The sequence below is a fragment of the Notothenia rossii genome, assembly GCF_949606895.1.
Source record: "Notothenia rossii genome assembly, chromosome: 3".
Lineage (NCBI taxonomy): Eukaryota > Metazoa > Chordata > Actinopteri > Perciformes > Nototheniidae > Notothenia > Notothenia rossii.
In genome coordinates this window covers 24,106,670-24,134,351 of record NC_136901.1, presented here as the reverse complement: position 1 = coordinate 24,134,351, position 27,682 = coordinate 24,106,670, and the positions used below count along the sequence as shown (strand labels likewise).

General features: G+C 40.0%; 1 protein-coding gene across 1 annotated transcript; it reads left to right on the top strand.

The window, feature by feature from the left end:
* Nucleotides 1–47: 47 nt before the first annotated feature.
* LOC307032148 (uncharacterized protein) lies at nt 48–27,271 on the top strand. Its single transcript, XM_079669944.1, has 10 exons — nt 48–1,164; nt 2,316–2,455; nt 3,111–3,225; nt 3,486–3,588; nt 21,933–22,102; nt 22,828–22,955; nt 23,981–24,107; nt 24,938–25,034; nt 25,124–25,199; nt 25,756–27,271. Exons 1-10 carry the CDS (start codon nt 1,101–1,103, stop codon nt 25,864–25,866), a joined length of 1,131 nt encoding a protein of 376 aa, XP_079526070.1. The 5' UTR covers nt 48–1,100; the 3' UTR covers nt 25,867–27,271.
* Nucleotides 27,272–27,682: the final 411 nt, after the last annotated feature.

The following is a 27,682-nucleotide window of genomic DNA, read 5'->3' as shown; positions in this document are numbered from 1 at the left end:
TAGTCAGTGGGCAAGTCCCAGTTTCTATAGGTTATTTTTTGACACGCGCTATATCAAGGATGATACTTGATGGATTACAAAACTATGAATAATAATAACAGCTTCTGTGTTGCATCCATTCATTTCATATCGTCCCACTCCTGGTTTTATTGACTTAAATATATATTGTTGGATGTTTTAATATATACCAAATACTCATATTTTAAAAGTTTTCCCCAAGTATTGTGTATAAAAATCTGAATTTATAAAGAAACGTGTGAATACATCTTTTAAATAAATGTATTGAGCCGAGGTGGGAAGTAACTATTTACTCAAGTACTTTACTTAAGTATAATTTGGAGATACTTGTACTTTACTTGAGTATTTCCTTTTAATGCTACTTTGTATTTTTACTCCACTCCATTAATTTTGTACCTGGACTAATGATGTGAAATATATTCAACTCTTAAACAGACCTGGAGTAAATTCACAACCCTGCAGTATACAAAGTCATTCAAACTAGCTGCACCTTTACCAGCTTTGATAACACTTTAATGATCAATATAAAACACATCTTATTATTCTGAAAAGGACCAATCTGCAAAATGACTACTTTTACTTTTGGTAATTTAAGTATATTTGTATTCTACTACTTTTTGTACTTTTACTTGAGTAACCTTTTGAATGCAGGACTTTTACTTGTAACAGAGTATTTCTACATTGTGGTACTTCTACTTTTAGTTAAGTACAAGAACTGAGTAGGCCTACCTCAAATGTGTGGGTTAGGATTAATATACCTAGTTATTTTCCACCACAAACGTATATTCAAAGTAGGCTATTATTATATTGCAAAACACTGGCACTCGCCCTTGTCCAGAAAAGGGAAGCTCTAGTCTACGCCCATTTCCCCGCCTCCAACATATCTCATATATTTCAGAACAAACTGGAAGGTTAGATTAGAACCTTTACAGTCTATGATTAAAACACGTACATTTACTGTCTTTTTACAAACCGTGACAGCAGGACTGACACCAGGCGGTCGTCGTTAGAAACGAGAATAATTTACCAATACATTTTTTTTACTATCGAAACTAAACCGAAACTCAGACAGGAAAACCGGGATGTGTCAAAGTCGCGATTTCTTCGTTTTAAGCTGCCTCTTTTTAACGGTCCTGTCTCAAGACGGTAAGAAAATATTTACAACAAAACTTGCTGTGGTACTTTTCCCAACGTTTGTGTTCTCAATCTGCTCCCTAGATGGAATTTTCCCATCAGCGTTTTCCCAGTACTGACGTCACTACAGAGCAGGAAAGCAAGCATCCTGAGACAAGAATACAGTTAGTTGTTATAGATTGCCTAATAATGTATTGCGCACCTTGGAGGTGCATTGCAGGCATATTAAAGCCAGACAGTCTGTCCAACAATAATGTTCTGTAAATAAACAGCGGTGGAAAGTACTTCTACTCAAGTACTGTACTTTAACTTAAGTACACATTTGAAGTACTTTATCCAATTATTTTCATCGTATACTGCTTTATACTTCTACTCTACTACATTTTAGAAGCAAAGGTTCTACTTTTTACATTTAAATTAAATTCAGATTTTGACACACAACACAATTATTTGGTATAGATTAAACCCTCCGACATTATATTTAAGCAGCAATTTTGCTAAGTTTTTTGTTAAAATATAGGCTATATTAAACGCTTTTACCATCTTGATACAGTACTTGAAATGGAGTAGCCTATTTTTAGAGTTTGGTATTATTACTTTTTCTCAAGTAAAGAATCTGAATACTTTGTTCACCTCTGTAAATAAATGATATCTGCATCAAAGTGTCACTTTAACAAAAATGACAAATTAAAATAAATAAATGAATAACTCTGACTACATACAGGCTCAAATATAAGTATTGTACTGTGTCAAAAATAATTGTCTCACAGTTGTTCCAAGGAATAAGAGTTATTTCTAAGAACTAGTCGTCGGTAATGATTCACGGGTCACATTCCATGCAATATACAGTATAATGGAAAACTCCCGTTATTTCCTACATAAAGGATAATAATAACATATGCAAGTTACGTGCAGGCAATGTGTCTTTTAAATAGTATTTATTTGATGATCTCTTAAGTGATATCAAAATGTAAATGTTTACCGTTTCACTTTCTTTTAATGAAGAAAGCTATGAACTGTGGGAAATGTGTTCATTGGCTTCACTACATGACCCAATTAAGATGAAGTAGCTTTTATCTCCGGATAAGTTCACATGTTTTTTATATCTGTATCAAGGAATGATGTGTTATCAAATGTCTGTATTTTCTCTTTCTTTACCTAAGGATTACCACAAAATGTGTCCCTACAATGGATTAATGATTTCAAGCAGAAGGTGACCTGGGAAACACCACAGCACCCGGGAAAAAACTGCAAACCTAAACTGATTGTAGAACTAAAAGACATATTTAAAAGAGAGACATTTGTGAGTATGCATGTATTTCGTTTTTTGGTTTGAATGTAATTGTATTTAATAGTTTTTCATTGTATACAACACCTATTTTAGTTCAACCATTTCCTGGGTAACAATAACCTCAATTTACTAATGTTTCTTATATCATTGTTAGACATCTTAAAAAATGCATAGACTCTCTTATTATTATTATATCTATAATATATTGTTTTGTCATATTATGTTTACATACATTATTACATTATTTTTGTGTAGGGACATTTCTACATATTTTTAGGGAGTTGCTTGTTAGAAGAAGTATTCAGTGTGTTGTTTAAAGATAAAGATGTTGAAATATTATGATGTAAAATATATTGCATTACATGTTATACGAGAAGTATAATTGAAAAACTCTAAAGTAGCAAAGATAAAACTCAGAATGTCCCCTTTCAGGCTGTGGTATTATAATCTATATTAAAATATAGCTTTTTTAATTATTACTATCTAAAATAAATGTATAAGCAGCATTTATATGTCTCAGGATGGAGCAATTTCCAGCTGCTTTATACCCAGTTTGGTAGTTCAATGTGTTAGCAGGTGAATAACATGTTATAATTCCTGGAACGTACTGCTTTTTGTTCCTCATTGTTTTTGTTTTGTTCGGCTTTCCTGTTCTTGGTGGATTTAGGAATCAGTCACGTCCCCCTGGAACCTGACGATGGTGATGTTCGGGGGGTTTCTGAATGTGTCTGTACTAGACAGTGATTGTGCAATATACAAGCCAGTGATCTTCACCTATCCAGGTAGCTGAATGCTTCTGCTGCAGTTGAAATTGCATTACCATGTGTTTGTTTATAACGCTGTGTCTCTCTGTGTGTGTGTGTGTGTGTGTGTGTGTGTGTGTGTGTGTGTGTGTGTGTGTGTGTGTGTGTGTGTGTGTGTGTGTGTGTGTGTGTGTGTGTGTGTGTGTGTGTGTGTGTGTGTGTGTGTGTGTGTGTGTGTGTGTGTGTGTGTGTGTGTGTGTGTGTGTGTGTGTGTGTGTGTGTGTGTCATATCCTGCCAGATCTAGTGCAGGACTCGCAGTGCTACATTTCTACCCCCACGGAAACTCACTGCAACTGGAACCAGACCGCTCACACTCCCTCAAATCTGGGTTTTTTCTATCAGTGAGTTTATTTTTTGCTAAACACAGACACATGTTGACAAAGTGCAGACAGTGTTCCCTGCCTGGCCTTAGAGACAGGCAGATATAAGAAAACATGGCTGCCAAAAGAGGAGCCATTATACCAACAGCGTGGAGGAACTGCTGTGGGAACAACGCAGCACTTCCTCATACAATGCCCACAATTCAAACCTCATCCTCAATTCTTTGAAAGAGAAAACTAAAAATCTTACTAGACTCACATCTCAGGTCTTTTTATTTTCTATTATTATTTTCTTATTAATGTATTATATGAATTAATCATCAGCATTATACTGCAAAATAGTCAATAACTCACCTTAACTTTTTCTATCTGTGTTTTAAATAAATAAATAATTCATGTTCATATACTATATGGGTTTCCTTGTAAAGAAAACATGTTGTTATTGCTTTTCGCTCAAAAAACATAACTATAATAGTATATAATAATTAGGAGTTTTGAGCACCATATAAATAATATGTATTATTATTATTATTATAACCCCCCAAATGTATATTTATACTGTATATAGATGTCGCAATTGTACAAAGCTTTGGCCATACTGTAGGTCATTATGGTCATGCCAATTACCCTATTTAAATTGAATTGAATGAAAAAAAAAAATTGGTGTGCAGTGCTGTTGTGTCACAGTAAAAGGGACCGAGACTAGCTGTTACCCAAAGTAAATGTGTAAGCTGTATTGCAAAATCTCCTGATACACACAGTTTCATCACATAAGATTCAGCAGAACCCGAGTGGCAGTAAAGACTTTCTGTTTAACTGAGGCTAAAGTCCCCGTGTTCGTCGACCTCGCTTTTTATCGGGTGTCAGTTTAAGTTTAGGAGACTTTTTGTTGACTCTTGGAATGTTTATTCATCGAGTGTCTTTTCAATTTAAGTAGGAGGGCATATTATTTTTATTTTAAACTAGAGATGGGTGAGTCCTGATTCATCCGGATCATTAACCCGGGTCCTTGTAATGACCTGGGAGTGACGAGTCTCCACTCTCCATTACCCGAGTCCTTTGAGTCCTACACCTGGTGATGTACAAATTAAATCTATAAATTGTGTCACTCGCTACTCTGCTTATAACATGTCAAATCACATTACAATGTACCCCAGTCCATCTGCCTATCCTTTAGCAAGTAGGATAGCTGTGTAAACTGTGTTCATTATTCTCCCGCCCAGGAGAGAAGCTTTAAAAGGAGACTAAATGGAGTCTCTGTGAAGGTTCGATTGGGTACTTTAATTAAAAAAAGGCGCGGGTATGTCACAAGCATGATATTGTTCAGTCAGACAAACAGCTGTGATCCGCTCCTCGTTAGGGAAGAGAAGAGAGCGAGCCCCTGGTTTCCAGGTGCTAGATCTCCTCTGCTGGCTCCTCCTTGTCAGCCGGTTGGTGCAGCTGGGGGCCGGTCCTCCACGTCTTAATCACTCCCGTTATTGCGTTTAAACAGAGGATTCAGACCTTTTACATTCAACATGTACATAAACACGCCTCTCCTCCTCATATTCTCTTTCATCACTTTTCATTTAACACATTTTACCGGCTATAAATCGTGTTTTCCGTAAAGCCTGAAGTCGAGCTACTGTTGGTATTTCGGAGATCCCTTCCGAAATAGCTTTTCAAAATAAACTCTAATCACAAGCGGAAACTAACCGGAAGTATTTTCACAATAAAAAGCTTGACATCAGACATTGTGCGCGAAAACTTCTGTTTTTTCAGTATAAATCAGCATTTTAACTGAGGGCATGTTTAAACTAAATTATGCCATAAAACATTGATTTTAATTTCTAACAGCTGCCAGAAGTTATCGTTTGGCTCAGGGGACGCGGAGCAGTGAAACTTCCTGCAGACTCTAGGGGACTCAGAGCCGTAATCATAGCCGTGGGAACATGTTTCAAAAGGGGGGTGCTGTGGGGATGACACCAGGGCCGGTTCTGACCAATTTGCTGCCCTAGGCAATATTTTAGCTGGCAATGAAAAACCTCTGCAAAAGACCAATACACTACAAAAAGAGAAACGTATTGACATGGTGGACAGCTTATATAAAAAGGCTTCAAATGTATTTAGTATTGTTTGAACATGTTTTAATTGGGGCGTGGACACATCCTCTAGGGCAGGGGTCTTCAACGTTTTTCAGGCCAGGGACCCCCAAACTGATGGAGAGCTGGAGCAGGGATCCCCCTACTATATGTATGGCATACAATTGTGTTTTATATTAAACGGGGCCTAGTGCCGTGTATAAACATAGCTACTCTATTATTGTACATTCAATACTAAGCTATTCAAATAATACACAGGTTAATATATTCATGTTTTTAACATGTGCAAGGTACAGGGTGGCCGTGCCACTGCCATTTATAAACATACATCTTGAACACAACACAGAGCTATTAAAATAATTCACAGTTTCAAGTTTTAACTTTAAAGAGCAACTTGCAGGTTAGAGACACCAGTGAATAAATGTGTAGGAAAATGATGAATACACTAGATTTTCAAAAATATATACAGAAATATACACTACAGTGACATCTGGCGTCGTTTTGGTAAGACATTTCCACTTCCGCATAAAAAAGCCTCCGCAGGTGACCTCCCACGTGTGACGTAACACGGGGGAGAGCGGCCGGTCTAACGTATGAATAAACATGGATCACAATGCCAGTTTTGACACAGAAGAGGTTGAAAATATATATTCAAATGCATATGATTATAATTATGAGCCTGCTAGGCGTCCAAGAGACCAGGAGCAGCCAAGGATTAGAAAAAATAATGGCCATCAGTGAGAAATTGAGCTTTGGTGTGAGGAGAACCAGTGGAGAACAGGGCAGCTGTCTTGGTGAGTGACCGGCGTTAGCTACAGAATGTTAGCTAACGTCACATCAAAACATTGTAAAGTTAGCAATCATATATCAGGCTATAACTAAAGTAGTATTGATAATATAGTAACGTTACTGGCAGGACTGTTGATACTGATCCATAACAGAAACTAATGCGCAAGTATCAGCCGTATCTCGCGTTACCTAATGCAACTCCACACTACGGTGCTGTGTACCGGAGGGGAGACGCGAGATACGGCTGATACTTGACGATCTGGCGGAGAAAGGTTGTGGAGCAGAAGATAACGTCTTCTGCCTCGATTTCTCCATTCGCTACAATATGTTGGATTCATGTTAATGTGCATTTAAAGACATTTGAATTTGTGGGAAAAAAATGTTTGGAAAACTTGTTTTTTTTTAAAGAAAAAAAAAAGATTGTCTAATCAACCAAAGATTTCGCGACCCCCCTGCAGACCCCCTGTTGAAGACCTCTGCTCTAGGGGGTTCCGGGGGTATGCCCCCCCCCCCCCCCCCCCCCGGGAAGATGTTTTTTTTTTAACATTTTAAAGTAAAATGCTTCAATCTGGTGCACTTAGAGCGCCCAATTACTAGAGACTAGATCTTGACACCTACCTGTATATGAACAAGATCGGTTTGCATTTTAATAATCAAATAAGTATGTGAACATTTCCAATAACCTACCATAGGCAATAAGAAATACATGTAGGCTAACTTATTTTATTTTTATGGTTAATTTATATCTTATTTTACCAGTCAACATTTATTTATTTATGCATATTTTTTAATCTCTCCAGTTTTAAACGATATTTTTGGTTTACTGTCCTATAGCAGTCGTTCTCAACTGGTCAGGCCTCGGGACCCACTTTTTCCTTAGTCAATAGATCGCGACCCGAAATTTTGAACCACTCAAATCTATTCAACAAAAAATCCTGCAGTAATATATACGCTTTGCAGCATACAATATTAATTAAAGTGAAGTACAGTGCATATCCCTTATATCCCTTCACAGAACAAAAGAATGCTTTTAAATAAGGTTTAATGAAATGATGGAATCAAAGCTGAACTGTATAACTTAATAAGGCATACGTGCTGAAAACCTAACCCCAGCAGGGGATTCTTTGAAATACTAATATATAAACTACCCATTCTGGTACACTCTGAGAAGAAAACAAATAGATGTATTACGACATATTAACAATATTTTATGCCATTGTTTATTTTTCACTTTGTTCTGACAGCTGAACTTGCTGCTCCACACAGAGAGAAGAGCAAAGAGGAGATAGTCTGTGTGAAATAGTTTAAATTGTGGGTAAGGTAAATAGCCTCCATTGTTCTGTGACCTGTCAATCATCAAACCAGGGGTCATATGTCATTGTGTGTTCATTTTTATCTGAAGTTGTACCCATGGATGTATAAAGAATAGTTCTACCGCAAAGTTATTCTCCGTGGGGATCTTGATTCTGATTGGCCAGAAGACTCGAAAAAACATCAGCAAAGATGTTTTATTGAGAAGATTATCACTATGTGACAGAAGTTTTCAAAACCGTTTATGGTCTCCGGTACTTTCAGTCCAACGCCTACTGCATGCACAGCGTTAGAAAATCGGGCCTTCAAAATAAAAGTTTGACTTTTTCCCCCCCCAAAAAAAAAAAAAGGAATTTTTTTTCTTTCCATTTTTTCTTTTTTCACTCACACATCTGCGACCCACTCGAAACGGGTCCGCGACCCACTTTTGGGTCGCGACCCACCAGTTGAGAACCACTGTCCTATAGTACACATTGGAATGATTTCAAACCTGTTTTTATTTATCCTAATAGTCAGTGCTTGAATTGGGCCGGTACTCACCAGTACGCAGTACCGGCACTTCTGATTTTTACCCATGTGGTACCGGCACTTCTTACTGAGTACCGGCAAGGTGCCGGTACTCAGTAAAATGCTGGTACTTATACGTATGTATTGTGAACGCAACGCTGCGCAAATGTGGGTCTGACTCTGCCTCACAGAGGGTGACTGGCTGTCTACATGATGTGGCCTGCCGACATGGCCACTTTCATACAGATCATACTAATGCCCTCGATTGGTCTCTGTGTGTCATTCAAGCTCGGGAGGGTGTGTGTTAGTGTATGTGTGGCGCGAGCAAGCGAGAAAGCGTGTGCACCGGTTACGTGTATTGCTGGCATCTGGTGCTACTCGGGCCGTGGGAAGTAGGGGTGCTGAGGGTGCTGCAGCACCCCCTGGTGGAGGACAGGGGATCTGCACTTCCACAAGATTAAATAAAAAAAAAAGAAGAATTTTCAGCCTTGATGTAACAACATTCATAATTAAGTAAAGATAACACCCTTTTCACCCCGGTTACATTTTCCATTTGCCCTGTACGATGGGCGCTGTAAGTGATGAAAGTGGGGGATGTTGGCTTGTCAGGCGCCCGCAGCTCACAGCCAGCGTGAGAGAGAGAGAGATAGATAGAGAGAGGGGGTGCACCGGTACCGGCGGGGAATGTTGTTAGCTTCTGCTGCGCTAACGGATATAAGAAGCTGTTTCTACAACCAGGGTGGAGGAGAGCTCTCCTGTCAGACTGAGAGGCACAGTGAGGTAAAGGACTCTGAGTGTTTTAGATAGTTAACTTAGTCTAAGTTGTCTCAGTGGGTCTCAAACGGTTCGGTCACCATTTATGTAAACACATATTTCCTTTTGAGGGGGTGGTGATTAGTAAAATATGCATGAATAATACAAATAAAATGTTAACTAGGTGAAAAAAGGTAAGATAAAGTTGTTGAGAGCTAAAACTAGTCTTTGCTGCTGCCTCAAAGAGGAGCAGGGGGGAGATGAGGGAGACAGGAGAGGCTGATTCAGGAGCACAGACACACTATAAATGAACCAAAAACAAATAATTAAACAAGTTTCAATGTTTTTTCATATTGGATGTTATTGGTTATGGCCATGTACTTATGATTTTATGATTATTTAAATGTATACAGTTCTGTTTCATATGGGTGTAGTCTCTTTATTTCTCCCTCAGTGCACCAGATTGATGCTTTTAAAGGTGGGGTAGGTAAGTTTCAGAAACCGGCTCGAGTGCTCTAAAATTTGAAAGTACGCAGCCAAAAAGAATCCGCCCCTTCCTTCAGACTTCCTTACAGAGCACCTCCTCCGCGAGAGCAGGCTGTAGTAACGTTACATATCAGTCAAAGCTAAACACATCTAGGTTAGCAATAGGCTACTACACAGCCAAAGCAACTCTGGTTTGACTTCTCCTAGTTTCCACTTTCTTTTTGTTCTTAATTTGCTCCGTTACATTTTTTCTTTTGCGACCAGTAGACGATGTTGAACCTAACTCTGCCATGGTGAAAGTGGCCGCCTGTTGCTGGCGAGTCATTGAAGTACTGCTGCAATGCACGCCCAATGACGGCATGAGATACATTTGTGCGTGCACGAGATGGAAGGCTGACAGACAGGGCGGCAATCCAATCCGTTTCCCGTCTAAACGGATTGGTTGTAGTTTTTACAGTATTACGGGTTCCACAGATGACATTTTTTTATGGATTTTTTGTCCAAGCACTTAAGATATTCATTGCTATCGGGATATTAAGAGTATTCCATGGAAGCATACTATAACAAAAAGTGTATCTCGAGACGGTTTCTGAAACTTACCTACCCCACCTTTAAGTCCAACATTTAAAAGAAATCTTACTGGGGGAGCATGCTCCCGGACCCCCCTAGAGGATTTGAGGTCCACCCCCACTTAAAATATGTTCACATTGACAGGTTCCTAAATAGATTTGCCATTTTTTTTAAAAATAGTAACCCATCTCCATATGTTTATTTTTGGGTAGTAGATTTAAACTAGAGGGCTATCACTATGGGCAGCAACGCTGTAAATATTGACAAATAAATCCAGCAAAATGGTACAAAAAACAGGTAGTGGCCTGGCTGGGTGTATAATTCCCGGCCTGACTTATTGTCCCAGTCTGGCCCTGATTGACGCATGACAACATATATGGTCTCTTTATTTCCCCCTCAAAATGCACCAGATTGATGCATCTACTGTAACTTCAATATTTAAAAAAAATCTTCCTGGGGGAGCATGCCCCCGGACCCCCCTAGAGGGTGACTGGTCCACTCCCCACTTATAAAAATAGCACTTTACCACTGCACCCCCTCTAATCTCAGATGCACCCTGAGTCATTTTGTTTAAGTACAGTGAGCATTTCTAAAATATAAAGTAAAGAGACAAACACACCAGCATTATAGGATATACTATATGACTTTGAGCCAAATACTTGTTTTTGGACTGTTTAAATAAATTGACTTGAAACAGTTGCTGATTTAGAGTACTGGCACCTTTTTTATTCCAATTCAAGCACTGCTAATAGTGCCTTGGAAATATTTGTTTAGCCTACATAAATTGTGACCAAACCGTTTGAGACCCATTGAGATAACTTAGACCAGCGGTTTTCAAAGTGTGAGGCGCGCCTCCCTGGGGGTGCGCCAGAGAGCTTCAGGGGAGGCGCAGCGTGAGAAAAAAAGAACGAGAAAAAGATGAGTAAAGTGTCTTTCATACTTTTGGCTGTCTGTGGAGACCGAGCTCCCCCACCTCGCCAAAAAGGCTGTAAAAGTGCTCATTCCCTTCGCCTCAACCTATCTGTATGAGTGTGGGTTTTCCGCATTGACTTTGATCAAAAGCAAGTACCGGTCAAGGCTGCAGCCAGAGGATGATCTGCGTTTAATCCTGTCTACTCGCCAGAGTCCTGCACGGGTCTGATTTTCAAGACCTGCTCCCGTCCCGTACCCGCGACGTGCAACACCGAACCCGCCCCGCCACCCGCACATATTGCCAATTAATTCCGCAAACCGACCCGACCCGTCGGCACAAGATCCGCAAACCGATCCGAACCAAAGGCAGAGTTTAACATTTGCGCTTGGGGGGGCAAACCTTTTTTCGGACGTCAGTACACAGTCCCAACTACTGCGTGGGGTGCTACGGATACAGTAGCAATAAAGCCAGCGCTCACCGCCAGGGCAGTATCCAGGATTTCCTAAATACCGAGGTCCAAATATGCTAGGGGGGTTCGGGGGATACCCCCCGAGATTTTTAGGATTTTCATGATCTAGTTAGGTGCTTTTTAATTCCTGTGGGGGGTCACAAATTGGATAATATATTGATTTCTAACCATGTCAGTGGGCTGACAATGTCAGCATACATCAGTGAGTGCCGCCCTCACTAGTAGCTCTAAAATTTGAATTTATTTGAAGTTGGAGACTATGTGCTCCTGTTTCACCGGTAGGATTTATACGCTCTTGGTGACTCATATGACTCATGGGACTCGTATGATCCGGATCTCTTCAATGACTAACTCAGAAGACCTTGAGTCCGTAAAAGGATCCGGATGCAATCTGGAGCACTTTGAGCACAAAATGAATTGATGGATACAGCTCTCAACACTCAGATGAAAGGGAGCTGTATACTTTTCAATAATCCAAACATCTTTAGAATATGATCACAACCAATAACAAATCATTTAAACTGGTTTATTCTTATCTTATGTTACCTTGTTAGCATTCTTTCTTTTTATTTATGCATATTTTACTAATCACTCCCCTTTTAAACTGTTTTTTTTACTGTCCTATAGTACACAGAATGATTTCTTACTTTATCTATATTAAATAGATAAAGGTGTGCTCTCCCTAGCTCTCTCGCTCGCTCTCTCCCTCCCTCCCTCCCTAGCTCTCTCGCTCTCTCTCTCTCTCTCTCTCCCTCCCTCCCTAGCTCTCTCGCTCGCTCTCTCTCTCTCTGTCCCGCTCGCTCACAGAGGCTGTGTGCTCCTCCGTGGTGATGACGGCTTGCGTTAAAAAAAAATAATAAACATATTTGTAAAGTGGGGGGACACAAACGGGATTTCGAAAAGATCGGGGGACATGTTCCCCCTGTCCCCAGTGGAAATTACGCCATGCGTATGTGTGCATCAAGTGCAATAAATATATAAGCAAGTTGCAACACACAGAGTAAAGCTCTGCCCCTCATGTGTTGTATAGGCTGGCATGACTAGGCTGTTCAATGGGGCTGATGTGTTGTGTAGATTCTGCCAGAAGGAAAATCAGCGGGGAGGTGCCACATTGCATTTCTTCCCGACTGCAGCGCTGGTCCCGCAAATCAAGCAAGAACGTGATAGGTAGATTCATTGTGGGGGTGGGGGGAGGAGGGGTGTTAGATATAGAGTTGTAGTAAGTAGATAGAGTTCGCTATGATTTAGGTTTTGTTTATGCACAGGGTAGATTCTTTTAATCACATTTCCTTTTTTACGCTTACGTCGGAGGGGGGTGAGATTAACCTGAGCTAACAGTTTATGACGAGTAGGGCAAATTAAAGTTGTAACAAGCAGTAGCGCTGAGCAAAGTGACTAGTGACTAGAACGCAACCACACACTTATAAAAAAAACACACTTTATAAAGTCAGGCAACACTAACCAGGCTTCGTGTGATTCTGTTTATTTGTACCTTACTTTGACCATCCGTTCGCTGTTATTGATCATTGTGGAGAGCAGGCAGACGTTTTGTTTTGTATTATAGCAGCTATCGGATGGAATCAATACATGGGCTGCACAGGTTGTCATGTCTGAATATCACAAGTAGAATCACAATGAAAAATACGCTGGTAAAATGTGCCTGTAGAAAACGGCTTATGCCACAATAGGATAGCAACAACAAGTAGTCAATATAGTCAGTTTAGCTTTGGTTGCTATGCTAACATCACCCATTTTATACCAGAGAAACTTTCATAACAGCGTTGTGATAGCAAACAGCATCAATTCAGACTGACACATATTCACTTATGGGGAATTGGGGATATGTATCAGCTGCTTGTGTGACAGTCAGACAGTGAATACTTTACAGTAGAGATGGGTGAGTCCTGATTCATCCGGATCATTAACCCGGAACCTAGTAACCAAGTTGTGATCAACATTTTTTATTAAAGCAAAAGACACTGTGTAGCGGAGGTTAATGTAACGTTAGTTTAATATGCTTGTGCACAAGCCCGCCTTAACCTGCCATCAGGCCCTGGGGCTGATAGTTTTTGTAGGCCCCCTATTTAAACAACAAATCAAAGTCATTTATAGCCTCGGCAGGCTCTGTGATCGCACTTCTCCACTCTGCTCTACACGCGCCTGGTCCTCTCCTCCATATGAGTGACGTATCGGGCCTCCCTCATGTATTTGTCCGGTTGCCGTTGGCTCCCCTCCACGTAGCAAGTCCTCGTCGTCCTCTCCATCTCCTCCAACAGATAATGTCCCTCCTGTCTGTTTTTCCTCTCCCGCTACTCCATCGCTATCAGAACCAGACGGCCTACTTGTCTCCGAGGCCCCGCGGCCGGCACCGCTACCGCTCGGTACAGAACTCATCTGTCCTTCCTCCTCATCCTGGCCTACAGGTTTAAAATAACCTGTAAGCTTCGGCATTTTTTGTAACAGCTGCTTGTCTCGAAACTCCTTTTCCCTCAACAATTTCCTTTTCCGAGCGCCACTCTCAAACTTTTTCTTCACTCAATCACTCGCAATTTGAATAAGTCACATGTGAAACATATTCTCATTCTGACGTGTGTGTGTTTGTGTATATTTGCGTTTGTGTGTATTGTGTTTGTTTCCCGGGGAAAACACTCACGAGAAACACCGGCTGTTGTTATGCCTGCTGTGACGTCAAGTTACTCCGTTCTCCGCTTGTAATTATGCCTTTACAAACTTCAAAGTTGTATTTATCATCTGAATTTGCCGAAACAAGTTTAATATTCTGAAAGCCAAGACTTTGTTTTTTTAAATCAGATGAAGACAAACTGTAACGGACCTTGCTTTGTTATCTATGATTACTATACGTCTTACATTAATAATTTCAGTGGAGGGAGGGGGGCGGCGCTGTGGAACAGCAGAGTGGTGAGGGAGAGCTGTTGTCTTCCCTTTACAAGCTTCAAAAATGTATTTATCGTGTGATTTTGGAAATGAAAGTTTCATATTCTGAAAGCCAAGACTTTGTTTATTTAACTTTTTTTTTTAAAACACCCGAAATAAAAAAATAAAAAAATTGAATTTTTTTAATTGGCTCATGATAGGCCCCCGATCTCCGTAGGCCCCTGGGCTTCAGCCCAGGTCAGCCCGTGCATTAAGGCGGCCCTGCTTGTGCAATGCAACAACTTTTCGGTTTCACCGGTAGGATTTCTATAGGCCTACTCTCTTGGTGATGCTGACTCATATGACTCGTATGATCCGGATCTCTTCAATGTCTGACTCAGAAGACTCAGAGTCCGTAAAAGGATCCGGATTTGCCATCTCTACTTTAAAGCGGCCTCTGCCGTGAGTTAACGGGAGAATAAACGCCGGTGGACGAGCAGCACTGCAGCGGTCGGTAAATGCCGCTGAAACACATTAATAAACAACAAATCACGGCACTCTGGAGAAAAGTATAAGGTTGGAGAAGTAGTTATTTAATTTAATCTGACTTCATATGATTAAAAGTAACACGATCATCGACCCGACGCAGTCCCCCATTGTTGTTGTTGTGAGCGCCGTTGGGGAGAAAATCAGCGACGTAAGCGGTGACATCATGATGCAGCAGCAGCAGCACCAGTCGGGCTCTGGGCGGTGTGAACAAAACCGGTTCCGAACCAGAAGAGAGCAAGCACGGAGCTAGAACGGGAGCTGCTTTGGTGTGAAAGGGGCAAGACAGGGCTGAAATAGAGGGATATGAGGGATGTCTAAAATGCATGATCTGTTTGGTATTTTGAGCAAAACACATCATAGACATGTTTTTTATATATTTGTATATATCTGAGAGTCTGAGAGGCCAAGTAAGGGTGTGCCGACGTGGCTTTAATTGAGCAAATCTGTCAATAATGTTGTCAGGGGTTATGGCATCCAGGAAGTCCTTTTCAATAGACATGATGGCCAGGTCATTGAGCCTCTCTTGGCCCATAGTGCTCCTTAACCATGTGTGCAGACGGCGTAAGGCGCTGAAGAAGCGTTCGCAGCTGCTTACCGGAATTGTCAGGGCAACTTGGAGGACAGCCTTCAGGGTGGGAAACATGTCACTGTCAAGAATCTGTAACACAGTGGCTATGTCAGGGACTTTCTCTTTCTCCAGCCTTCTCTTGAAGAAATGTTTAGCCAGTTCTTCTGACTTCAGTTGGATTTTATAGTGGGTAGCAAGGCTTTTGAGAGCATCTTCGGAGAGAAAGGTCGCTGTGGTTGGGTTGCAGGCTTGAATGCTTGACATAAGCTCTTCTCCCACATCTGAAAACCGATGGGTGAGCTCCTGTATCATCCTGTCCAGGCACGGATAATAAAGCTGACCTCTGAAATCACCTGGGGTAGTCGGATTGGAGGTTACCCCACAGGCTGACTCCACCACAAAACCATCCAATGGTCATTGTGGCGGCTCAATCCCCAGTTACGTTTTAGTCGCCAAGAGGCTAAACTTGGCTATAAACTGTGACGCGTTTTCGAAGAGAAAGTCCATATTGAAGCAATATAGTTTTAAGTATATTTAATAAACAAAATCAAAACATAGTATCTATCGACAAAACGGTCAACAGAAAAAATGACAGCACAAGCTCGCCCCTCTGTCATCCCACTCGACATGAAACAGGTGACTTAAATAGACAAACCACACCCATGTGACAATTACCGGAAGTGCTCAACAAACAAATAAAAGTGATGTAAATAAATAATAATAATACAAATAATGAACTTGGGCTAAGTAGCATTATGGCACCTACAGTACAATACCGGCCCCTAATTATCAAAAATAAATTTGTGGGGGAAACTTCTGTGTAGCAATGCAGTGGGAGTCACCGACTCATGAAGGAGACACAGGAAGAGCTGGAGCTTTGATGTCAAACACTGATGGTTTATTATAGGAGCTTCGGCCGGAGAATTCACATCACAAGTCCAAGAGCCTGAGGTTCTGACTTCACGGTCGAGTTGCCACGTCAAATCTGAAGAACTTTACCCCAGACCCATGTATTTAGCTAGTTCAGAGAGAATAATCAACATGCTGCATAACAAGATAGAATCATAACACCTCTATCAGCTGACGCCAACAGGCAGGAACAGAGAGAAAGAACACTGAGAGCACAGCAGCCAAGGTTACAGGTGCGTGTGGTCAGTCAGGACTGTTTGAACTGATAAACTGGGTCAAAGTTATGGACCTTGGAAAATATTTCCCCAACAGACATATACAAAATTATAATTACACTATAATAAATGACAATACACACAATATACGTCCAGATCTCTTTCTTTTTGTTCAGAGTTAACTATATTGCAGTCTTTTTGGAAAAGTGATCTTTATTCACTAATCAGTATCAGTAAAAATGCTTAGTGTGGTGGTTTGTGTGTGTGCAGGGGGCAGGGGGCAGGGGGCAGGAGACAAAAAAATAAATAAAAAGGACAAAAAAAAAATCAGTTTAGACTTGGAAAAAGTCCTCTGCATCCTGACCAGTCTTGATCCGAAGCATACGTACGAGTCCCTTTTCTTCTTGTTTGCCACCATGTTCTCCATCCGAGGGATCTCAATCCTCTTTTCCTGCGTGGCTTTTTGGACTCTTTAATCGTTGGCTTCTCATTATCTGAAGGTTTCTGTTTAGTCACCAGAGATTCCTGTTTTTTCTTATTTGCATGATTGTGTTTTCCACTGTCAGTTTTACTGTCTGCGAGTTTGCCCCTGGATTTACTTCAGCATTTTACTAGTTCTTGAAACGTTACAGTAGGTGTAACAGTCTTCGGTCTTCCCTTTCCTCAAGTTTTAGCTTGCAATTTAATATTTTGTAGTTCCTCTTTGACAACATATTTTTCTGCTTCCATTCCTGGTGCTTTTTGAGTGTTAATCTGGATTTCAAGAGCCTTATACGCTTCTTCTTCTTGTGAAAGTTCACATTTTAGGTTTGACATTTGGCTCATTAATCCATGTACCTTCAGCTGTTGACTGGCAATTTGTTTTTCAAGCTGCCCTCTCTCTTTAGCTTCCCTCTTCCTTCCCTTCTTATGTTCCTTCATAGATGTAGCTTCCTTCCTCACCTCATTCTTTTGTTCCTCCTCTATTTCTCCACCTTTCTCTTGCTCGGGCTCACTGTCTTCACCGTGAATGGGAGCACGGATAATTCTCTTGCTCTTCTGGGCCCCTTTCTCTTTCCTATCACCCTTCTTTTCTGCCTTTTCAGTCTCCATCTCCTCTCCGCTAAAAGCAGATAAGACCAGCACTTCGACCATGTTTACACTTAAAGAAGTTTTGTCCCGAGTATCATCAGGACATCCTCCTAATGGTCCATTAACTGTCCATCCGAGCATGGTTTTTACGGCATAAGGTCCATCCCCCACACTCCTGATTACATCAATTGGTTTAAGGGCTTTTGGAACATCTGAACCAATCAGCAACTCAATTTCAGCGTCAATTTCAGGTAGACAAACATCCCTCAAATGCAACCATTGATTGATGTCGGTTTGACGTGGAATGTTTCCTCTGTGCACGAGCATAGTCTTCTGAGTGTATATGCCGGGGAGATCACAAAAGTTGCTGTTATGCAGTCCAGCAACCTCTAGGCCTGACATAATGCTGGTTTCAACTACCTTCCTTTGAGCCATAGTTCTCAGCAGAATGTTTGACCTTCTTCCTTGGAGGTTAAGTTTGTTCATAAGGCCTAATGTGCAAAACGAAGCAGTGCTGCCTGGGTCAAGAGATGCATAGGTATGCACTGTTGTGTTCCCCTTTTTGGCTTTAACTTGGACTGGTACTATGGAGAGTTTGCAACCATCTTCACCGGCCCCAGTAAGGCCACCTGTCTGAATTGAGGCTTCAGCAGTGTTTGCAGATGCTTCTTCCATTTCCTCCTGCTCATTTTCCATTACCTTCCTTTGTTGGTAGATGTGCAACATTCTGGGATGATTTAGATTGCATATGTTGCACCTCATTCATTTCCTGCAGTCTCTACTTATGTGTCCTTCACACAGGCAGCCAAAACAAATACTATTTTCTTTAAGAAATGTGATTTTTTTCATGATGTTTCCTCCTTCCTAACTGTGGACACATCTCCAGAGCATGTTCACATCTACAATACAAGCAGTTTTCTACAGTGCTTCCGTCATATTTATTTTCTGTAACTTCCACGTTGGTTGCAAAGATGCTTCCACTTGGATGAGGCTGTGGCCTTCTTATGTCTTTGCTTACGGGAGGGGGGTCTTTACTGTCCCCAAATATGGGATCTGTAGCCATTTTTACTTGCCTTTCAAGGAATTCCACAATATTCTTGAAGGCAGCTTCAGGAGGTGGTGTTTTTGCTGGATGTCACATGCTACAGTTCTCCATAAATCCCTCAGCCTATATGGAAGTTTCTTTAAAATGGCTAGCATGTTTGCTGGAATGTTGAGCTCTAACATGTAGTTTACATCTTCTATCGCATTGCAACATCCTCTAAGGTAGACCGTGTATGCCTGTAGAGCCCTTGTGTCCTCAGCCCTTATTAATGGCCATGAAAGAGCCCTTTCCATGTATGCTGTAGCAATGTTATTTTCATTGCCAAAGTTCTGTTGTAGTAACCATTTGGCCTTGCTGAATCCACTGTCTGAGGCCATATGTTGGCAACTCCGTACAAGGTCTCTGGGCAGTCCTGTTGTATATTGCTCCAGGTAGTAGAGGCAGTCTCTGGGCTTATTGTTTTTGCTTTCAATATTGAATTCAAAAGATCTCACAAAGGTTTGGTACTGAAGTGGGTCACCATTAAACACTGGAATGTCTTTATTGGGCATGGATGATAGACACTGTTGCTTGATTAATAAAGCGGTTATTTCATTTTGTTTTTCCATGACTGAAAATATATTGCACTGTTGCTTCTGGCAGTTACTGGATCTGGAGATGTTACATGTAGATGTTCATCTAGATTCCTGATGCCTGCATTGGGTGTTAGGGGAGCTGTATCAATGTTAGTGACAGCTCTGTCTGTGGTGGTTATGATTGGTTGTTTTAATGGTACAAACTGTATTTCCTTTTGTCCCGTTTCAAAATATGACTGCATGCCATTGGATGATATAGAACAATTAGCCTATCCCCTGGGGGCTGCCAACACTTTCATTTTTGCAATGGTGGCAGCAATGTTTCCTTCTAATTCCATTTGCTCCTTTTCCCTCCTCAATTCCTGCTCCTGTGCTTCCAGGACATGTTTGTTCTTTAGGTTGAGTACTTTCATGGCTGCCACTTCGGCCTCAGCTTTTCTGTGTGCAGATGCGATGCTGGAAACTCTTGATCTTGAGCTTTGCCTGCTTTTTCTGCTACCAATGTCTGGTATTCTGTCACCAGGTTGTATATCATCTTGTGTGCTTGATGTAGCCTTCATGTTTGACGGGGGAAAGAGAACATCCTGCTGAGCCTCAGTGTGTTCGAATTGCTCCTTTACATTGGCAGGTACCTTGTCTGGTAGACTGAGAGGAATATCTGTGTTTGCAGCGATTGGTTCATTGACAGTCACATGACCTGTTTGCAGAAAGGGACTCCTCCCAGTTTCCAAGAGCCAACAACACACGCACACAACAAAAGCCAAAGTCCCCAGTGGACAAACGGTTACTCTTCCCAAACTGTGTCCAGCTAAAATACACAAGAAAGGAAATGATCGTGCCTACCGCTTTCAGCTTGTTGTGCGCTGCAGTCAATGAGTGTTCAATCAGTGAGTCCTCATGGTTACTCCAATCCATATCGATTAGGGAAAACATTTCCGAAGGTTCCAAAGGTACAGAATGTTAAGTCCGTTATCCGAAGCGTCCAAGCGATCCGTAAGCTTAGGAAGCCGGCCGGTCCGTCCAGTTCGGTCTCTGATGCGAATCATCGTTTTTTATGTTGACTTAATGTGGCGGCTCAATCCCCAGTTACGTTTGAGTTGCCGAGAGGCTAAACTTGGCTATAAACTGTGACGCGTTTTCGAAGAGAAAGTCCAGATTGAAGCAATATAGTTTTAAGGATATTTAATAAACAAAATCAAAACATAGTAACTATGGACAAAACGGTCAACAGAAAAAATTAGAGCACAAGCTCACCCTCTGTCATCCCACTCGACATGAAACAGGTGACTTAAATAGACAAGCCACACCCATGTGACAATTACCGGAAGTGCTCAACAAGCAAATACAAGTGACGTAAACAAATAATAATAATACAAATAATGAACTTGCGCTGAGTAGCCTTATGGCACCTACAGTCATGGTGCTCTTGAAAACATCTTCAGCCCCAGGCTCTGTGCAGAGATCTGTCAAGGTTTCAAGGATTGCCGTCTTGTACTGCACTGCTCTGCCCAAGACCAAACGTTCCCCCTGCAGGTAAGCCCTTCAGTTATGCCGAGGATTTTGGCAAACATCACCAGTATGTAGATCGTCTTCGGCTTGCAGAGATTTGACAGAATCCCTTGGGCTGTGGCTGTCTTCATGGTCCCGAAACATGCTAGAATGGCAGGAAGGTTGTTCACGACAGCTTTTAGAGACCTCACCTGGCTTGCCCATTGTGTGTTGGAGAGCTGCACAAGTTCAGATGGCTTTAATCCAAGTTGGTTCTGGATTTCTATGAACTTGTTATGATTAACCAGGGATTTGCTGAAAAATGTGTACATACTCTCAAGAAGGTCGAAGAATGCGACAGCTTCAGGTATGGCTTTGCAGGGAAGGCTACGCAGTACGCAGGCTACTCTCCCGCAGCGGCTGCCTCTCTGGTGGACTCCAGTACTGCACATTACTCACAAGACGTTTTCCAACAAAAAAAAAATGTTTCTAAGTCAAACATTCGAGGGTTTTCAGAAAACATCCGGGGCTTGAGCCCAAGTAGCCACCCCCTAGCCCTGCCACTGTCTGAGACCCATAATATATGCCTCAAAATAGCATGATAGGAGACCTTTAAGGAATTTAGGCAAACAAATGTTGAAACATGTGAAAAGGTACACTTTACCTTTTTTTACCTCGAGAATAGGTATCAGGTTTCAAAATTGTATTTCCTGATTCAGCAAACTAATAAATCAATCAACGCAAAAAGCCAGCTCCAGACTTCTGGAAAGTTCGAAAAGTCTGAAGATTAAAGAAAAAGTAGATTTTTACGTCAGTATTTGTTATGAATTTCAAATAAATAGGGTGTTGCGTGTTCATTACATTTAATTAGAAATTATATAAAGCTAAATGTTATTTCCTCTACAGAGAGTTAGGCTAGCAGCTAGCTGTTTACCCAATTGTTTTCAATCTACATGCTAAGCTAAGCTAACCGTCTTATTTATCTTCATATTTAGGAGTATTAATACTTCCAGAAAAGGTCAAACTCTTTTTTAAATTGTATTGAACCCAGTGGTGTCCTCTAGGCCAGGTGTGGGTTGTATATATTTTTATTTAAATGTTTGTGAAATGCTTCAGCTAATTTTTTCAATTGTTGACTTCTCTGAGGTGTTTTTTTGGCTTAACTTCAATGCGTTTTCTATGTCTTTCCCAGCTTAAACAACAATGTCATTAAAGAGTGCCCAAAGTACTGTCACCGCGGCAGTGTCAGGACCGGCTGTGTTCTGGAGGCAAACGTCACAGATTCCATCGTCTTTTCATTTAACGGAACGCTGAAAAACCAGACTGTGAGGAACACCTTCAAGGAGGTGCTGAGATTGAAGGGTACGCCAGTATCAATAGGGGCCATTCCTAGCATTCCGTGCCATTCCATCGATAATTTTCCATGATTTGTTGTTATTTCATCTGAATGACGGCTTGTTAAAAGTGTCCACCATGTTACAGGCATTCTTGAATCTATTGCACATGAATGCACAATTCTTAAAATATTTTCATCATCTAACAGCTGAAATATTCCTCGCTTACCCTCTTAAATATATTTTTACAAAGCATTCCAAAAAACTACTTTTGAGGCACAATGTCATTTTAACCCATTGATTCTCTTTAGGGGCATGGCAGTTTGGCCTACTAAAATTATTATAACTAGAGCTAATGTCCTGGATATATAATGTTGTTTTTTGTAGGTAGAGGGGGATTAAACATGTACAACCAAACTTTTACATTAACATTAGCCCTTTTAAAGGCTAAATATATCCTATAATGTATTGGGGACCTCCATGTCACTGAATGCTAGGAATGACCCATAGAGGTGTGTTGAAACACTTTTCCGTTCAGTCTTAGAGTCTCTTTCCTTCCTTGTTAGTAGTTGTTTCTGTGGAGATATGTGTAAGCGTGCAGTGTGTTCAAGTGTAATCCTAAACCAACAACATTGGATCACACAATGCAGGAAAGCAGAATGTTTGAGAGGGACTTTCCCACAGGCCACAGTTGCTTTTCATTATCTTATCATTGTGTATGGCTGTAGTTACTTTATGTCTGTTTCCATGCAGTGAGAGCTCCTGCCCTGCAGTGGAATGTCACCAAAGGTGGGGGTAAATTCAAGATCCGCTGGACTCCGCCCATCATCTACATCACTTGGAAGTATTTCATTACATACAAAGAATGCAGTGAAACAAAGGTAAGAAACACAAGAGAACAATATGAGTAGCACCTCAATATCTGATTCTAACATTGACATATTTTACTTCCAAGCCATATAGATGAATAGATGCGGTTTGAATTCTACAAGGTTATTTAAGGGTGACTTTGTGAAGTGGGACCAAGCAAAAGTGATCGTCCCAGGGAGTTCTTCTTATCATGTCATTTGTGTAACCGTCAGGTCATGTCCTTCCTCCAAAACATTTGCATAGACCTTTATATATATTTATATAAATAAACTTGCCTTGCCTTTAAAAAAGAGAAAGACATTTTTTGGCACATTTTGTTACTTGTATGTTATTTAAATTATTGCGTTGATGCACAATACAAACATAATGGGACCTAATGTAGAAAACAGCTTTTTGTGCTACTAGTGGTGTCTTCAGAGCAATTTAATTTGAAAATAAAACTATATTTAAGTTGTGAATAAATTGTTAATTCTACAACACAATTTACTTTTGGTTCATAATCAACAGTAGTTAAAATTAGGCATGTGATTATTTCTAAGATTCATAAAATAATGTCTCTAATGTAAAGGTCCCATATTATACAAAATCCACTTTTATACATAAATGTTTCCCCTCTGTGTAAAGAGATTCCATTTATATAAAAACCTGTCTGAAAATGAGCTGATCAGATTTTGGCCACTTTGTGATATCACAATGTTTTTTTTGGCTTGTGTATAAGCCAAAAACCAACCACACACACCTTATCACCTGTATCTCCTCCTAGAGCACCATTGTGTTTTTTTAACCGAATCATTTCAGAGAGGGGCGTGGCCAGCAGCAGCTCATTAGCATTTAAAGCTACAGACACAGAATCAGCACTTTTGGAACAGGGCTGAAACAGAGGGGTTTATGGGATGCTACAATGATCTGTTTGGTATTTCAGCCAAACACTTCAGAGACATGTTTTGTATCTGTGACCTGTAATCTATTGTTGAAAAAGAGTATAATAGGGGACCTTTAAATTCCACATCATTTGTGTGCCTTCACTTTCTCACAGTCTTTAGATGGTGTCGGGGAAACAGCTGAGTTCACGTTTGTCCCTAAGTGTTCGTACCGAATAACTATTCAAGCCATTGGAGAACTTGGAGACGCAAAGACACTATTGAGTGACGAGAAGTATTTTGGTATGGTTGTTGTCTCTTTGTCTATTTTCTTATCTTATTGAAAGGATTATATCTATTACATTTAATTAGTTTGAGATATATATACTTTACGTGAGTATTTCCTATTCGTGACACTTAGAATTGTAGTCCATTATGTTCAGAGGGGTTTATTTTTCTTTTAAATGTCTTGCAGTTATTTAATCAATTGTTTAACTACTTGTTTCTTTACACATTCAAATTATTTGAAAATATGATGCATTTCAAAATATGAAACTATCCACCATAAAATCTAAGGTTAAGAAAATAGTAGAAATTCGTCCTGTTCAATTATCTGTATATTTACTTGTTTTAAAAAGTGCTGGAGATGTACTCAGATATTTTACTTAAGTAAAAGTAGAAAGACCAGAGTGTAGAAATACTCCAGTACAAATAAAACTCCTGTACTCAAAATGTTACTTTAGTAAAAGTACAAAAGTATTAGCATCATAAATACTTCAAGTGCTAAAACTAAAAGTATTCATCATGCACATTGAACATTTTCAAAAATAATCTAAATTATATTGATCATAATTGGTTATCATTTATATTTAATGTTGCAGCTGGTGAGGGGGGGGGGGGGGGGGCGCTACATTTAATGGTAAAATGTATTTGAGGAGAAATGACAATAGTTGCCTCCAAAATGATGTGGAGTAGAAGTTTATAGTAGTAAGAAATAGGAAGAAGTAATAGGAAATACTCAAAATGTGTAATTACAGTACTTAAGTAAATCCACCACTGGTTTTAATGGTGTAGCTTAAACACACTGCGGCTGTATAAGTCACTCATGATGTCTGTGATGTTTTTGCATGCAGCTGCAGAGTCAGATCTCAATGCGTGGGTGTATGTGGCCATCATCCTGCCGCTGATGGTTGCTGTCCTGGCAATCCTGACCATCGTGTATTGCAGGAAGTACGTAGAGCCTTCACCTCCACCTTTTAGCTCGGCTTGAATGAAGTAGTGTGCTTGCCTCTGGTCTTAAACTCTCTTTCTCTCTACAGGAATAAGGAGACCCTCTTCCCCAAAGTTCCACAACCTCGGGACCTCATCAGCGACATTTCTGACAACAACAACAAGGTCTGTGTTTTTTTAAATACAAGGCTCGGTGCCCCGATTGACACTCGTAGACACTATGCATTAAATCAATTCACACTATGCCATCAATATCTTGTTCCTTTTGATACTGTCGGATCTGCGCACATTTGTACACAAAGCTTTTCACTTTTCATACCAATACTCTCCATATTGTTGTCTTATTATGCTTTACACAGTTTTTTGGTATATCTAATGTATATTTCATGTAAATATTTCTCAAAATGTGAATGTTATAATAGTTGTTTTTGTCCTTTTCTTACAATTGATCCTCCTTAACTGACTTTTAGTTTTTTGTCATAAGCACAGCTACAGTGTAGTTATGACAATGAACATCTATATGTGTAAAGCTACTTGGCAATAAACCTGATTCTGATCAAGTCACAAGGAAATTAAGACCAATAAATAATATATTTGTTCTTATCTAAATTGCAAAAAGCGTGTAATCACCAAATGTATGTATGATTATTTTAATATTAATACAAATAAATAAAAAACCTACCATTTCCAACAATTACCATTTCCTTCCTCTTTTCCTTAGAGCATGGGCGGCAAGCTGTACATCCCCGCAGATAAGAAAGACAACTTTAACGTCATCCTGATGACAGACCCCCAAATCTGCAAACTGGACATCAGACGCGACTCAGCCTAAATCTGCACCATTTTTCTGTCTCAACAAGACCATATAAAGACTGTTACACTAATGAATCCAAGAGATTCATTACCCAACTGCATCAAGGGAGCTATCAAGTCAAACTTCCATTGAACCAGGAAACTGTGGCAGCTACTGCATTCCTGTGCATTGTTCTCTTCAGCAAAGCGGAATGTGTTACACTGAAGGACTTCAAAAAATATCAATATTCTAGATCTACAGTTGTTTTTTAACGCACAACAGCAGTGTGATTTTGTCTAATTTGCTGGGGAGTGTGTCTGTCTGTCTCTTAGCAGGAATACCGAAAAATGACTGTTACCGATTTCCGTGAAAGCGAAGCACGGACCAAGGATCAACCTCTTCAGTTTCAGAACCGAATCACAGGTTGGATACACGCATTTTTTTTCACTCAAACAAACAGTCCACCAGTACATTCCTATTTAATGAATGTAAGTCTTTTGTTGCACTAAATGATTTGCTGCACTACTTTGGTGGAATCAATACATTAATGTGTCCCTATTTGAAGCAATACATATGAAAATAATCCCATTTATACAAAATGTTTACAACAATTTTGATAGTGATGAATAGTTTTAGCTCTTTCCAGGCATTACATCTGAAGTGTTGGTCCCAGATTGTATGAGGATGTGAGGAGTTTCTGCTTTTCTCTGTTTTATATAAATATTTTGAGTTTATTTGGTTTTGGCTTGCCACATAGTGAGCCAACATTTATCTGTACTGCTAAGCCTTATATTGGCTACCTAGCTTACTTCATCTTCTTCATCAGCCAGCATCCTTGGTATCTGTTGTTCACTGAGTTGATTCTCGCTAAGTAGCCAATATAAGGCTTAGTCATTTTTGCCAAATAGTGAGTGTTGATGTATTGAGCTGGTTTATAAATGGTTCTTAATGATTAATAAAGTGTTTACAACCTAATTCATAACTTAATTATAAACCCTTTATGAATCCTCTTATTGTAAAGTGGTACCTCACTGTGGTATAACTGAAGCACTCACAATGAAAAAACTGATGAATAACTGTAAACGTTTGAAAGACCAAAACAGAAAGGCTGAATGTGTTGATGAAGTGCATGGGTTTCACATTGTATGCTAAATTCTTTGTTTGATTTTTAATAAATGTTTAAAGTTTCTGCACATAAAGAAAATGTTTCACTTTTTACAATAATATAATCTAGGAATGATAGCAGTATAGTGAGAGTTTACAGGCTTTTGCAGATACAAAATTATCGGAGCCTACAGTTAGACTGTGATAAGAATTTCACAATATCCAACCTTTAGCAGAAAATGAAGTTTCACAACATCCCTTTTTGCAAATCATGTAGTGTTGATGTATAGAGCTGGTTTATAAATGGTTCTTAATGATTAATAAAGTTTTTACAACCTAATTCATAACTTAATTATAAACCCTTTATGAATCCTCTTATTGTAAAGTGGTACCTCACTGTGGTATAACTGAAGCACTCACAATGAAAAAACTGATGAATAACTTTAAACGTTTGAAAGACCAAAACAGAAAGGCTGAATGTGTTGATGAAGTGCATGGGTTTCACATTGTATGCTAAATTCTTTGTTTGATTTTTAATAAATGTTTAAAGTTTCTGCACATAAAGAAAATGTTTCACTTTTTACAATAATATAATCTAGGAATGATAGCAGTATAGTGAGAGTTTACAGGCTTTTGCAGATACAAAATTATCTGAGCCTACAGTTAGACTGTGATAAGAATTTCACAATATCCAACATTTAGCAGAAAATGAAGTTTCACAACATCCCTTTTTGCAAATCATAGTAAACAC